General features: G+C 46.6%; 1 protein-coding gene across 2 annotated transcripts in view; it reads right to left on the bottom strand.

Moving 5' to 3' along the window:
- Positions 1–13,390, bottom strand: part of SLC30A9 (solute carrier family 30 member 9) — a 783,215-nt gene that overhangs the window by 490,733 nt on the left and 279,092 nt on the right. For both annotated transcript variants that reach the window (XM_086962700.1, XM_086962699.1), the window contains exon 7: positions 9,306–9,364. In XM_086962700.1, the coding sequence (XP_086818826.1) occupies positions 9,306–9,364 (59 nt within the window). The remainder of the gene's footprint in view (positions 1–9,305; positions 9,365–13,390) is intronic.

The following is a 13,390-nucleotide window of genomic DNA, read 5'->3' on the forward strand; positions in this document are numbered from 1 at the left end:
GTGTGCTGCCTAACACAGCAAACAGTTCAGAAATATCCAAAGCCAATTTGCTCCATGGCATGGACGGTAGTTCCACAAATACAACAGGATAGGGAACAGTAACCTGTGATTTGTCACTAATGACACAAGCATCACAATCTTTGACAAACTGCCATTTTAACGACTTGCAAAACAACATCAGTCCCACATCACCTATGTAACTATATATGCCTTAAACACAGGTCAGGATCAATATTTGAAAACACTATTTCAGGATCAATGAAGGGGCAGCTGCAGAAGTGGTATTGGGGAGAAGACTTAATCTTAGTGTGGGACCATGGACTTAACAGAGGCAGTCAGTGGAGCAATAGGAAAGGTGCTGCTTCGAAGGGACTGAATAGGTTTCTGACATAATGGTGGCTGGAGGACTTATGTTGTACACTCCACCCAGAGACCGGTGCCTTCCTTTTTGGTAATGTATATAGAACTTACCCACGGAATGACTGTGTTCTCATCTCAGGCAATGTTGCAACAAATGGTCTCAGTAGATATCGCAGATCTCCTTATTGGACCTTGGCCATGTGGATGCCATCTGGAACAGAGATTCTCTGGTGAGCCTGGGAACCTCTTAGCCGTTCTCCCCTCAACTGTTTATGGACTGAGTCGTGAGACAGGAACTGGCTTTGAACTCAAATAGGAAGGAGATACTTCCCTGGTGACTAGGTGGGATGCCTTCAAGGGGACACTACAGTGAAATGCAATGGCTCATATGGTGCCCAGAAAAAGAGAAGTAAGACTGCAGGAAGACAAACTAACAGATGAAGATTAGTAGCTAGAGAATTAAACAGGAGCTAGCTCTTAGAAAATGTCGCACACTTGAGAGGTCAATTAAATGTATTTGCACGTCATGACCGCAGTCAAAGTCATTACGGAGCCGTACAACGCCGTCCCCCAGCACGCAGAGGTACTGCTGAAAATTTACCGGATCCAGACTGGCACCTGGGGAGAATTGAAAAGGTAAGGAATCTGCGGCTAAATGTCTTTATCAGATATATAGATAACAAGGCACTTGTCCCAGACTGAAGTTGCATTAGGTGCCTTATCGATGTCATTGTCTAGATGATTTGACACTTTCACAGGTTCTTAGAAAGAGAAGGACAGATAGCATCTACGTCAAAGGTAAACATGCTGATGATCAAGCAGTAACTGGAGTCTTGGCCTGCTCAAAATCTAGTCTGGCCTTAGGGTCTTTACATCAAGATTAACTTAGGAGATTTTGCCTGTGCTGCACTCTCAAGACTTGCAGTAGGTTGGACGTTTTGAGGAATATTTGTGTCGGTATAAGAGGATGCGCTTGACTAACCAAAAGCAGAAGGAATTAGAAAAGCCAATAAAACAGTCTGAAGTAAGGAGGGCACTTCAAGTGTTGAGTTCAGCTAAGTCACAAGGCCCGACAGCTCTACGGGACAATTTTATAAGACCTACATCCCGTACTAGCAAAACCTTTGACAATGCTATATAACTCCTTTGATAGTCGTGCAGAAGTCACCTCTTCTATGCAAGGGGCAGCCATGTCCCCGCTACACAAGCCAGGAAAATACCCAAAGCAATGTGTACATATAGAGAGGTTGTATTGTTTGATATTGTCATAAGTGGTCGGAATAGGTGTGGTGCCGCGGCTAGGGCGACTGACTCTGGAATCTGGGGATCACGGTTCGATCCCCAGTACCGGCGGCAGGTTAGCCCAGCACCATGTGACTCTGGGCAATAGCTTGCTTAATCTTCCTGACGGCACCCAGCGCCTAGATAATCTTACGGGTGATTGTGCGCTTTACAAATGAGGATTATGATTATGATAAGTCTATCTATGTTTTTAAGCTGCGTTATGGTAATTTAACTATTGACTATATATGTTTATATGCTCTCCTGAAGTGTAATGTCGTAAAGCAGTAATGACCTGTTTCCTTTAATGTCTTGGTGTGTTGAAACGCTCCTGTAAAGCGCTCCGATACCCTCCGTTGGGTCATGTTCGCGCTATAAAAAACACTAAATAAATAAATAAAGATCTTAAGGAAGGTTCTGGCAAATAGATTGTCGGTGCTCATGTTGGGGCTAACAAGTGTAAACCAGGTAGGAATCACAGAAGGCAAACAAGAAAGCATCAACATAAGGAGAATAGTGCACTTAAAAGAGAAGGCCAAACGAAGGAAAACAATGGCATTCCTACCCAGCGTAGATGCCAAAAATGCATTTGACCAGATGAGTTGAAAGTACCTGGAGGCACTCTTGAACTGGTTGAATTTCAGTCCCAAAATGTTGAGCTGGATTCTTACCAACTATAAGAGCGCAGAAGCAAAGGACAGTGTTAATGACAACCCCTCACAGACCTTTAGATTTCAGAGAGGGACGAGGAATGAATGTCTACTGTCCACCGTCCTCTTCCACCATCATTCTAGCTAGCTTTGAAACAGTATCTGGCCTTAGGATTAACCTTGGGAAATATAAGCTCCTGAATCTAATGGGAGAAGGACATAGATTGGGCGGTAGCAGTTAGTCTCTTCAGATATTCTATAAGTATCTAACACACCTGGGACAGACCTCCATAAAGAAACTCCCTCCACATATCCTGTATAGGCAGAATCCATGTACTCAAAATGTACACACTACGGCGTTTTGCTTTATTTGCCCAAGACCCTTTCAGTAGCGATACCGGAGGCAGAATTTAAATTGTACCAAAAATACATGATGCACTTTGAATGGGAAGTGAAGAGCGCGTAAATGGTAGACTACTTTTATCCCAAAAGCAGACTAGCTTGCCCAGATACTACAACATATTTCATGGCTTGTTAGACCTGGCACCATTGGCGTGGGTCTGTCTTCCATTTTTCGCTTTTGTCTCCTATATGTTTGCTGGTGTTAGACGCTCTAGGCGCTGTGCCACTGCCATTCAGTGCCTCAGCGTGAATGCTCCCTATGTAAATGGACTGTATGAATTGGTATAATCCTAATTGACCCAAGGAACATGATAGGAAAGTCGAATTTAGTATGCCTGAGCTCCAGATATGAAAGCGCATCTTTTAGTGACAATTAGTTTTATATTCTGTGATCTAAAATACCACTTTTAGGAAGTAGGTATTTTCTTGCCTAAATCTTCCAGTGTGCTCTGCTGTTATGTGTATTGGCTGTCTGGTTTTGGAGGATCAGGACAGGCTGAGCTAGACCTGGATTGAATGGAGAGATGGGCAGAGGAGTATGGGGAGGGGTGATCCTTTGATCTGAGCAGGGATGTGCCTGGCAAGGGGAATGATGGCTCCACCTCCCACTGTGCGTCTGATGGTAGACCCCTCTTCCTCAAAGGCAGGATGCAGCCTTGCAAATAAACACAGTGCTCCAGGATGACACCTAAATGGTTCTGGCTGGGTTCAGTGATTTGTGTCTTTTTGAGAACCAAGACTTTTGGGGTATAACGAGCTGTGGTAAGACCCCTAGACGGTGTGTTACCTCTGGATGTCAAGACAAACCTCTACAGGGAAAGGACTCTGAAACTTTTATCCATCTTGCTGAAGCAACTGCCCAAGGGCCTGATTTGAGCTGGCCTCCTGCTAAAGTCTCAGGGACATTAGACTTCACCCATCAGCTGCCCGGATTCTTATTTGAGGGCGATTCTACTTGCAGGTGAGTCCTCTGTTGAGAATTCTAGAGCCTCTGGTTCTACTGCGGGAACGCGGGCGGAAAGTCATTGCTATCGCTATTGTGGGCCGCCGCAGCTGAGGAGCTGTTGCCGCTGACAGCCCGCATCTGCCTGTGTTACCAAAGTCATCGTTATCGCTATTGTAGGCTGCTGCAGCTGAGGAACTGTGCCTCTGAGTGCCCGCATTTGCCATCCTACGAGAATCATCGCTATTGCCGGCCGCTGCAGCTGAGGAGCTGTGCTGCTGAGTGCCCGCATTTGCCATCCTAAGAGATTCATCGCTATTGTGGACCGCTGCAGCTGAGGAGCTGGGCCGCTGAGTGCCCGCATTAGCCATCCTATGAAAATCATCGCTATTGTGGGCCGCTGCAGTTGAGAAGCTGTGCGGCTGAGTGCCCGCATTTGTCACCACTTTGAGGATCCTGTTATCACCTGCTTATGCCGCTGGGTGCCCGCCTTTAAGATTATCAAGAGTTCATGCAGCGGACCACTACAGCCGGGAGCTGTGGCCGCTGCGAGTCCGCCTGTCATCACAGCGGCTTCCTTGGGAGGCTGCGTGCCGCACCCCTTTAAATCTCAGATACATTGTGCATCACGGGGTCGCGTGGACCCCGGCATCGAACTGAGTCCGTTCCACCCCCTTTTCGAGTGCCTTTATTGCTTTTAAAGTGAATCTGTAATTATGTGCATTGTGGCTCCTAGAGTGCTTTTAGCCTCCTGTTCAGTCTATATAAAGATAACTTTGTTTCTATAACTACTTGGGGTGTCCGCTTGTAGCGTCTCTCCTGCTTTATTGTGTATGGTCATAAATGCTTCACACACTGTCTCTGAGATAGGCTTGTTCTACGTTACCACATGGTTGAGCAGGGGTTATCAAATGCTGTAGCCCCCTTACTCTGACTTAGGAAGAAGGATCCCTATTTGGACCTCGTCGCCAGCCGCTGCCAACTAAAGAACCCTATTTCTAACATGGCTTTACACATATGGGCCATTGCAGAGAGTGGAATAACAAATTCAATACCTTAAAACACCAATACACACAAATCCAGGCTTCGCATACAACTATTCAAACAATGCAAAAAGGATTATGCCATCCAAAGAAACGACAGAATGAAGTCCTTTCAAATATGACACTGGGCAATGCACCTAGTCATTACAGAGGCAGCAACCAGGGACCTAACCCCGATGGAAAAGGTCACGAGTACACTCTTCTCAGGCTTATACAGGGTTTTGCAAGAGGCGTTGGATGGGGGCATGTGGGGAATTTAAAGTATAGGGGACCGGAAACCTTAATAGGGAAATTCCAACAGGGAGACTGAATCCAGGTATGGTTGACTAACAATAGAGCTTACTGAAGGGTTCCTCGCATGGAGAATGCATGCAAGGTACTGTACTAGGGGTTCTTAACCCCAACCCAATTGCATTGCCTGCATCTTAATAAATCAGAGAAATCCTGGAGATGAGAAATGGAAAAGTGAACCAACCATTTTGCAAGGTTGGGGGAGCTGTCCAGGAATCGCTAGTTTTGGAAGGAGTTCTTAAACCATTGTAAAGAGGTTTTGTGCAGGAAGCCATTGGACAAACCTGGATTGACGTCGTAGGCCTTAAAAGGGGAACTGTTAGAATCATTTACTCAGAATGAAAATCCTGCTTTGGCACACGTGGGGGGCAGTGAGGACTTTGATAGCCACATACTGGAAAAATAAAGACTCTCCAGGCCTGGCACAGTGGTTGATAAATTGTAGCAGTTCCTTTTTCTCACACTCCTAGGAGAACTAAGAAACTTCACCTGGAAAAATCAAGACCTTAATCATACAAAATGTGATTCATAAAGATATGGTCCCCACTGCTACAATATCTCTCATGATAAACTTTAAACTAGTTTGCGAGCCCTGAAACTATCCTTGTCAGGAACGTTTGTGAGAGACTGTTTGTTAGAACTTGCTATTTCTGGTAGGCTAAGGCTGATGCCAAAGCCAGGCAGAAACCCCCATTCTAGTCAGGGCAAGGGAGTCACACGACAAGATAACCCATACTCACCCCCTTGCTAGCTTGGCACGAGCTGACAGGCTTATCCCGGAGGCAATGTGTAAAGCATTTGCGCCAGCACACAACAGCAACAACATCCTAGGCACACCACAAAAGAAACTCCACACAAGGTTATATAAAAATAACTTCTGTATTGTCAAAACACATCAGATAGAAATCACACATGTAATGTGCCTACTGGCACGGTCAATATTCACAAGGGATTATTTACACAAGGACAGGGCCACATGGGCCACTGTCAGAATCAGCACTTAGTAGAAATAGCACTTCTAGAACTTAGAATAAGTATAGCACAAAATAACAATTACAAATCACAACCAGTAACTACTGATAACAGGTAAGCACCACCTACGCAACCCTAACCTCCTTAGGAGAATGTCACGCAGGGAACCAGGACCTCACTAGGACCACCTGTACTAGAAAGAACAACCACCTAAGTATCACAATACAATTAGGGGTATAAGCAAGAACACATTACACATGATGCATCACAACATTCAGAGGTGTAGGGAAGGAAAACACATGATGCATAAAACATACATTCAGCGGTGTAAGAACAAGGCACATCATGCATCAAAACACATTCAGAGGTACCGGAGAAAACACATGATGCCTAAAACATTCAGAGGTGTAAGTAAGGAAAAACACATGATGCATAAACCAACACATTCAGAGGTGTAAAATCAAGGACGACACATGATGCATAAAAACATTCAGAGGTGCCAGAACATAACTCAATAGTGCAAAAACACATGATGCCTAAAAACATTCAGAGGTGTAAGATCAAGGTGCGTAATCATATTAAATGCATTACATTTCCTAGCACCACATCACATTGCGCAAAACTCACATTAGGCAATTACCATCACATAGATAATCACATTGCGCCTAAATAAAATCACATACCAGCCCCCATCTAATAAAGGGACTAAAGAGCCCTGTGTCCAGAATGTCAGGGCGCGCTGCCAATGCAGCGCCAGTCAGGGGTGCGCCACCGGCGCAAAACCTAAAAGTTGCAGGTGCCCACTACTTGCTGGGCACCTGGGAACATCACAAGACCTAAACGGTGCAGCTGCCCACTAATTGCTGGGCAGCTGGGAATCAAAACTGCGACAGGGTCCTCACTGACACTAGAACAGAACTGTGCCAACTGTTGGAGCCACACAGGCTCTGAAAACGCTAATGTCCACGTTGGAGCCACACAGGCTCTGACATAACCCATGCCCCAAACGTTGGAGCCAGACAGGCTCTGAAACTATGTGTCCCCAGGGCCCTCTAGAAGAGGACAATGGCCCCCTAAATCACGCTGGAGCCTCAGGGGCTCTGAAACAAAATATGCCCTCAGGGAGCCTCTCGGGGCTCTAGACAACAATGGGGCCCTGGAGCCTCTCTGGGCTCCAAAATTACGAAATGCCCACTAGAGCCTCTCTGGACTCTCTGCACGAGTGCGGCCGTCGTTGGAGCCTTTCTGGGCTCAAAAACACGCAATGCCGCCGAGCCCTGGTGGGCCTCTGAACTAAGATGCTCCCTACAGCGTAGGAGCCCCGCTCGGGGGCTTGAACACAAAGAGATGCCCCCCTGGATCGTTGGAGCCTCTCAGGCTCGACACACCGTTGGAGCGGCCTGCTGCCATCCGGGGCCACTCTGACCGTCACTCTGAGCCCCCAGCCCTCCCGCACTCACCGGCTGCTTCCTGACTCCTCCGGTGGCGGTCCTGGGCGGCGGGGCTCAGCCCAAGAGCTCCTGCTCCTCTCTCTGGGCTCTCCCGGCACTCGGGGAGCCAGGCGGACGGCGGCACTTCTCTTCGTGGGTCCCGGAGCCCGACTAGGCCCCGCCCACGTCTTCTCTTGTTTTGCCTGGCTTCCTGCCTCGGGTGGCCGCCAATGATAGCGCGGCCCCGAGCAGGGAGGAGGGCACTTCCGGGTCGCACTAGGCTGCAGCCCAGCAACGTTGCAAAACACTCCTGGGCTGCGGCGGTGAACTCGGTGCTACGAGGGGTGGGCTCCCTCTAATTTAAATAAAGCGTAGTGCCCCGAGCGGCACAAATGCGAGGTGGGCACTCGCTAGGGGGCACAACTACAGGGCTTCCAGGCGCTAGGCATAAAAACGCGCTCCCAGGCGCTTGTGGCCAGAAGAAAGCGCTCCCAGCGCTAGAGAATAATAAGCAGCGCTATAAGTGGACCATAAAGCGCTCCCAAGTACTAGGAATCAAATACAGCGCTAGGCACGCAGAAAACAGCAAAGTCCTTCAGGGGATGCAGCGAAGTCCTGGGGGGATAGGAAGAAGGTCCAAAGGATCCCAGGGCAAAGCAAAGTCCCCCAATCAGCCCAGGGAAGGCAGAGGGGTCCCCCAGAAGTCCTTCAGGCATCCAGGGGCTGGGCAGAGCCCGCTCCTGGCAGATTCCAGTACAAGACAAGAACGTTTTGGAAGGGGACACAGCCCTTTTTTATACAGAGGAATCCTTTGTCTAGCAGGGTGCAGGCAGTGTGAGAACCAGCTAGAACTGGTTATAGGGAATTCCTTTCACTGGCCAGGCTAGGGACATCAGACGCACCCCAGGGGGTGGAGCCAGCATTGTGTGGGGAAAACCCAGCCTCATTCAGGACCCTCAAACCAGACGGTCAATCCACAAGCAGGCCCAGGCTCACTCCTCCCCTCACATCAGCATGCTAAACACTCCATTCACCACCGGGGCAGACCCTCCCAGACTCTTGGAGCCAGGCTCACCCGCCTGCCTCAGCCAATCACAAGCCAGACTCAAATTACACAAATATGCCAACTTCTAGAAGTGGCACTTCTACACTAGACACAATCATGCCGCATATACCATTGCGCAGCATTCAATCTCACGAATTGGCACATACCAAACTCGACCCAGCACTCCCCACACATCAGGAACTACCATGGGCATGCATATTCCCCATTCATTCCTATGTGAGGGCAGGTCACTCACCACACATAGAGAGCTCACGCACTTTACACTGTACCACAGTGAAAAAGTGCGCAGAGGCCTAAAATCACCAACACCAGGTTCCAAAAACAGGCTAGTAAAAAGCAAAATGTCTCGGGGTGAACCTGCCAAAAGGGCCGGGTCCAACACAGTTTATAACTGCTTAGGAGATGGAGGGGAAGGGTATTAGTAAGAATGTATCTCTTGACAATATTGAGAGCTTAGATGTAGTAATTGTATGAAGGCGTGGGGGAGGCCTCCATACAGTAAAAAACATACCTGCACGTTTGAGTACATTGGTCCTGTGGTTATTTACTATGTTTGAAACTTCAATAAAAGAAACAAGGGAAAAAAAGAATTCAGTAGAAGCCCACCACACTCAAACCTCCTAGTACTCTTTAAGCAAGGGACTAACTTGTGGGCTGGTGCAGTTTATAGAATGGAATATAGATGGAGTTTGTGTGCTTTGAACAACAATATACATTTTTGTAGAAACTGTACGTGGTGGGGGCGGAGGGTTTTCAGCCTTGGTGTGTTTGATTTATAAAGTTTGCAGTCTGTATACCCATATCAACACAGAGAAATGCAAGGAGTAATTGCATGGAGAAAAAAAGACGTTTGACTTACTAACGTACCTTAGTTTCTCCAAGAAAATCTTTATATTCTTTCAGCAGCTTTTGGTTTCTGAATGAATCTGTAACGACATAGAATTTTATTACATGCTATGTGTCTGAAAGAACAAGGCAAACTTTTAGGACATATTTTTCCCCATACCGCCCAATTAATTTTGTATGCAATTATCTCAAACAGAATTTGAATGTCCGTTCCTGACAGCTGTTATTTCTGTACATAAACAAATCAAACAAGTTCCCATATAGTGCAAACACGGACAGTATTGACATTCTTTCATATGTGTTGATATGAAAATTCTGAAGGCGATACCGGACTATATTCACATTATAAACTGATTGCGCCATTTTGTTGTTGTCTTGTTGCACAAGTTACTTACCTTCGGTAACGATATATCTGTAAGAAACAGTAGTTAGTATTAGATTCCTTACCTTAGATTATCCCCAGACGTCAGACTGGATCCGGAAAATTTTGCGAAGCAGTACCCCTGCGTGTCGGTAGGCGTCGTCTGCAGCTCCGCGTCCGTCGTCTGTGCCTGGATGAGGTCGTCGGAGCACTTAGACGCCACCCTTGCGTGCTGACGTCAGTTCTTATACACAGCTTTTCCGCGCCAGAAACGCAGAGCCATGATAAAAACCAACACTGGTGCCATGAAAACTGGGGCCCTGAAAGGGGATGACCTTAACCCTAGATATCGGTTCGCAGAACGGGGAGGATGGGTGGGGCGGTAAGGAATCTAATACTAACTACTGTTTCTTACAGATATATCATTACCGAAGGTAAGTAACTTTGCATCTAAAAGAAACAGGTTAGTATTAGATTCCTTACCTTAGAATAGATACCCCAGCAATACCAACCCCGTGGTGGGTCTGCGAACCAATGATCACACCAGGAAGTCCAGGAGAACGGAACAGCCAAAAAAAACATCTCTCCGGACTAGGCTGTCCAGGCAGTAGTCTCTTGCGAACGTGTGCAGCGAGGCCCACGTAGCTGCCTGACAGATGTCCTGCAAAGGGACACCCCGACCCAGGGCAGTAGTAGCCGCCGTGGCCCGAGTGGAATGGGCACGTAGCCCCACAGGAGGCTCCGTTCGAGCCAAAGAGTAACAAGCCTTGATGCACAAGACGACCCATCGAGAAATGGACCGTTTGTGCACCGCCCGTCCCTTCTTAGCGCCCACGTAACCAACAAAGAGTTGGTCATCCACCCGGAACTGGCGTGTGCGGTCCAGATAGAATGAGAGCGCACGTTTTGGGCCCAGACAGTGGAGCCTCTCTTCCTCTTTCGAGGGATGCGAAGGCGGAAAGAAGGTGGGCAAAGTGATGTACTGTCCGATGTGGAAGGCTGTGACTACCTTGGGCAGGAAAGAGAGCCGCGTCCTCAACACAACTTTGTCCGGATGGACAGAAAGGAAAGGAGGTCGAGAAGAAAGAGCCTGGAGCTCACTCACTCTCCTGGCAGAGGTGATGGCAACCAGGAATGCAGTTTTAAGAATAAGGAGACGAAGAGGACAGTTATGAAGTGGCTCAAAGGGAACGCACATCAGATAAGTCAGAACAAGGTTCAAGTCCCACTGAGGCATCATAAAAGGAACAGGAGGGAACATATGAGTGATGCCCTTCAAAAACCTATTTACAACTGGGGACTTGAACAAAGAGGGCGGAAATGGCAGAGAGGTAGTCAGTCAGTCAGTCAATCACTTTTATTCGATTTTTAAAAAATCATAAAAAGACACAGGATACATTTCAAAGGTTACACATACAGAAAAATTAAATATCACAGGGAAAATATTTACATAGTATATACATAGTGATTCATAGATCATAGCAGCTGAATGTAAAGTGACATGAGCGCAAGCAATTCCTATGTACAATGGAAAACGATAAAAGGATAAAAAGGTACGTTTAAAATATATAAAACATCGCTGAATCTATTTTCTTGTGAGAGTTAAATTCTTAAGAACAGTTGCCTTTAAAAAATTTCGTTTATAATCAATCCATTATTACATTTTCTGCGCTTTTTATTGATGCGTACTCCTGCTACTAAAAAACTTGCTACATGAAAGGTGACTTGTGCATTATGCAAAAGTTGCAGGAATAAGAGGGCTGGCCTCACGTGTAAGAAGCGGGCCTCTCTAAGGATGGGGACAAGATATTTCCTTCTGATTTTATCATAGTGATCACAGAACATAATAAAGTGTAAGGTGTCCTGGGGTGAGAAGTTATCACAATCACAAGGTTTGTTGTTTTCCGGGGTCTCCCATCTATAGTATGAGCCCAATAAAAAGTGAATTAAATTCAACCGAAATCTAATTAAAAGAAAGCGGTGGAAAGAGTTGTTTACAAGTATCAGGTAGGGTTCTGGGCCTGGAACGGTTTTCAGTGTGAAATTCCTTCTCACAGTAAATTTCATAAGTTCAGTTTCCTCTCGCTCAAAAATAAAAAGGTTCATCAGTGAATCCTTAACTGTTTTAACATCCTCTTTGGTTATACTCATAGGTGAGTAAAAAAGGTCGATGCGTCCCACCTTTGCTAACATATTTTTTACATACAACATCCAGGGAATCTTGAGAACTCCATCCAAATTTAAACAATCTTATAGAATTTTATGATTTAAAGAGATCTCTTCATTTAACCAGGTTTTGAGCCAAGAAGTAACCGGGGCAGATTTTATCACATCAGAAACATACCCAACTCCCAGTTCTGAGTGAGTGGAAAAAGTAGGGGTAGACTGGGGAACAGAAAGCAATGATCTAAAAAACCTATTTTCTGCCCTTTGAATAGGGACAGGCTCTATGTATCCCCAGATTGGTGCCCCGTAATTAGCGATTGCGATGCTCTTGGCATTATATACTTTGAGAATCGCGCTCGTCGGTCTTGAGCCCAGTTTTCTAGCAAAATTCAGGATGGCTCCTGTCGATCTGCTTAGTGCGTTGGATTTGGCCTTAAGTTGGGGACCCCACGTACCTTTATCATCAAATAGGACGCCCAGGTAGGTAAAAGAGGGAACCCTCTGAACCTCCTTTCCTAAACAGACCATGGTTATTGGTCTCCTCTTTGTCCCTTTTATTCCTTTTATTCCCATAATCATGACGTGAGATTTTTGTGTGTTCACTTTTAGGTCTAGTGAGGTCATGAATTCCCCAAAGGAAGCCAGGAGTTTATTCAGGGCAACACCGGTTCTCGCTAGGAGGACCGCGTCATCCGCGTACAGGAGAACTGGGATGTTAGTCTCTCCTGCACGCGGGACGTCGGCGCCCAAGGCAGAGAGAACAGGCTCGAGGGTGTTTATGTACAAAGTGAAGAGGAGAGGGGCAAGAATACATCCTTGCCTCACTCCTCTCTCCGAGCTGAAGGGTTTTGTGCACCTACCGTCCCTGGTCACTCTAACTGTGGCCTCCAGCCCCTGGTGTAAGTCAGCCAAAAAGCCCACTAAGGATTTATTAATGCCTATCTCCAGAAGGACCCCCCACAGCCTTGACCTGTTAACCAGGTCAAAGGCTGAGGAGAGATCCATAAAAGCCATATATAGCACTCCTTTTTTGACTAAGGTGTATTTGGAGGTTATCAGGTACAAGTTTAAGCATTGATCCAATGTGCTTCTTCTGGCCCTGAAGCCATATTGGGCGTTCGAAAGAATTCCCCTGCCCTCCAGCCAGGATGTTAATCTCCCCAAAATGACTCTGCCCAAGATTTTAACAGCAGAGTCAATTAGGGAGATAGGCCTGTAACAGGCAGGGTCATTCTTGAGGCCTTTTTTAAAAATGGGTATGATGATAGAGGTAGCCCAAGACTGTGGTATCACACCTGTTCTGGCTGCATTAAACACATTTTTCAAGACCTTTGACCAAAATGTGGGTGCTGCTTTGTACAGATCGGCCGGGACCCCGTCGGGTCCTGGGGCCTTGTTAATAGATGTCTTGTTTATTGCAACCTCTATCTCTTCTATTGTGAAAGCTTCAATTAGGTCAGTGTTAGAGTGGTCAGGGCTAACCTGTGATGGACTGGGTTCAGTTTGTTTGTAAATGTTACCAAAATGGGCTAGCCACTGGTCGTCAGGGATAACACACTCAACTGAGTGACTATCTCCT

The sequence above is a fragment of the Lissotriton vulgaris genome, chromosome 3_1 (genome assembly GCF_964263255.1).
Source record: "Lissotriton vulgaris chromosome 3_1, aLisVul1.2, whole genome shotgun sequence".
Classification (NCBI taxonomy): Eukaryota; Metazoa; Chordata; class Amphibia; order Caudata; family Salamandridae; genus Lissotriton; species Lissotriton vulgaris.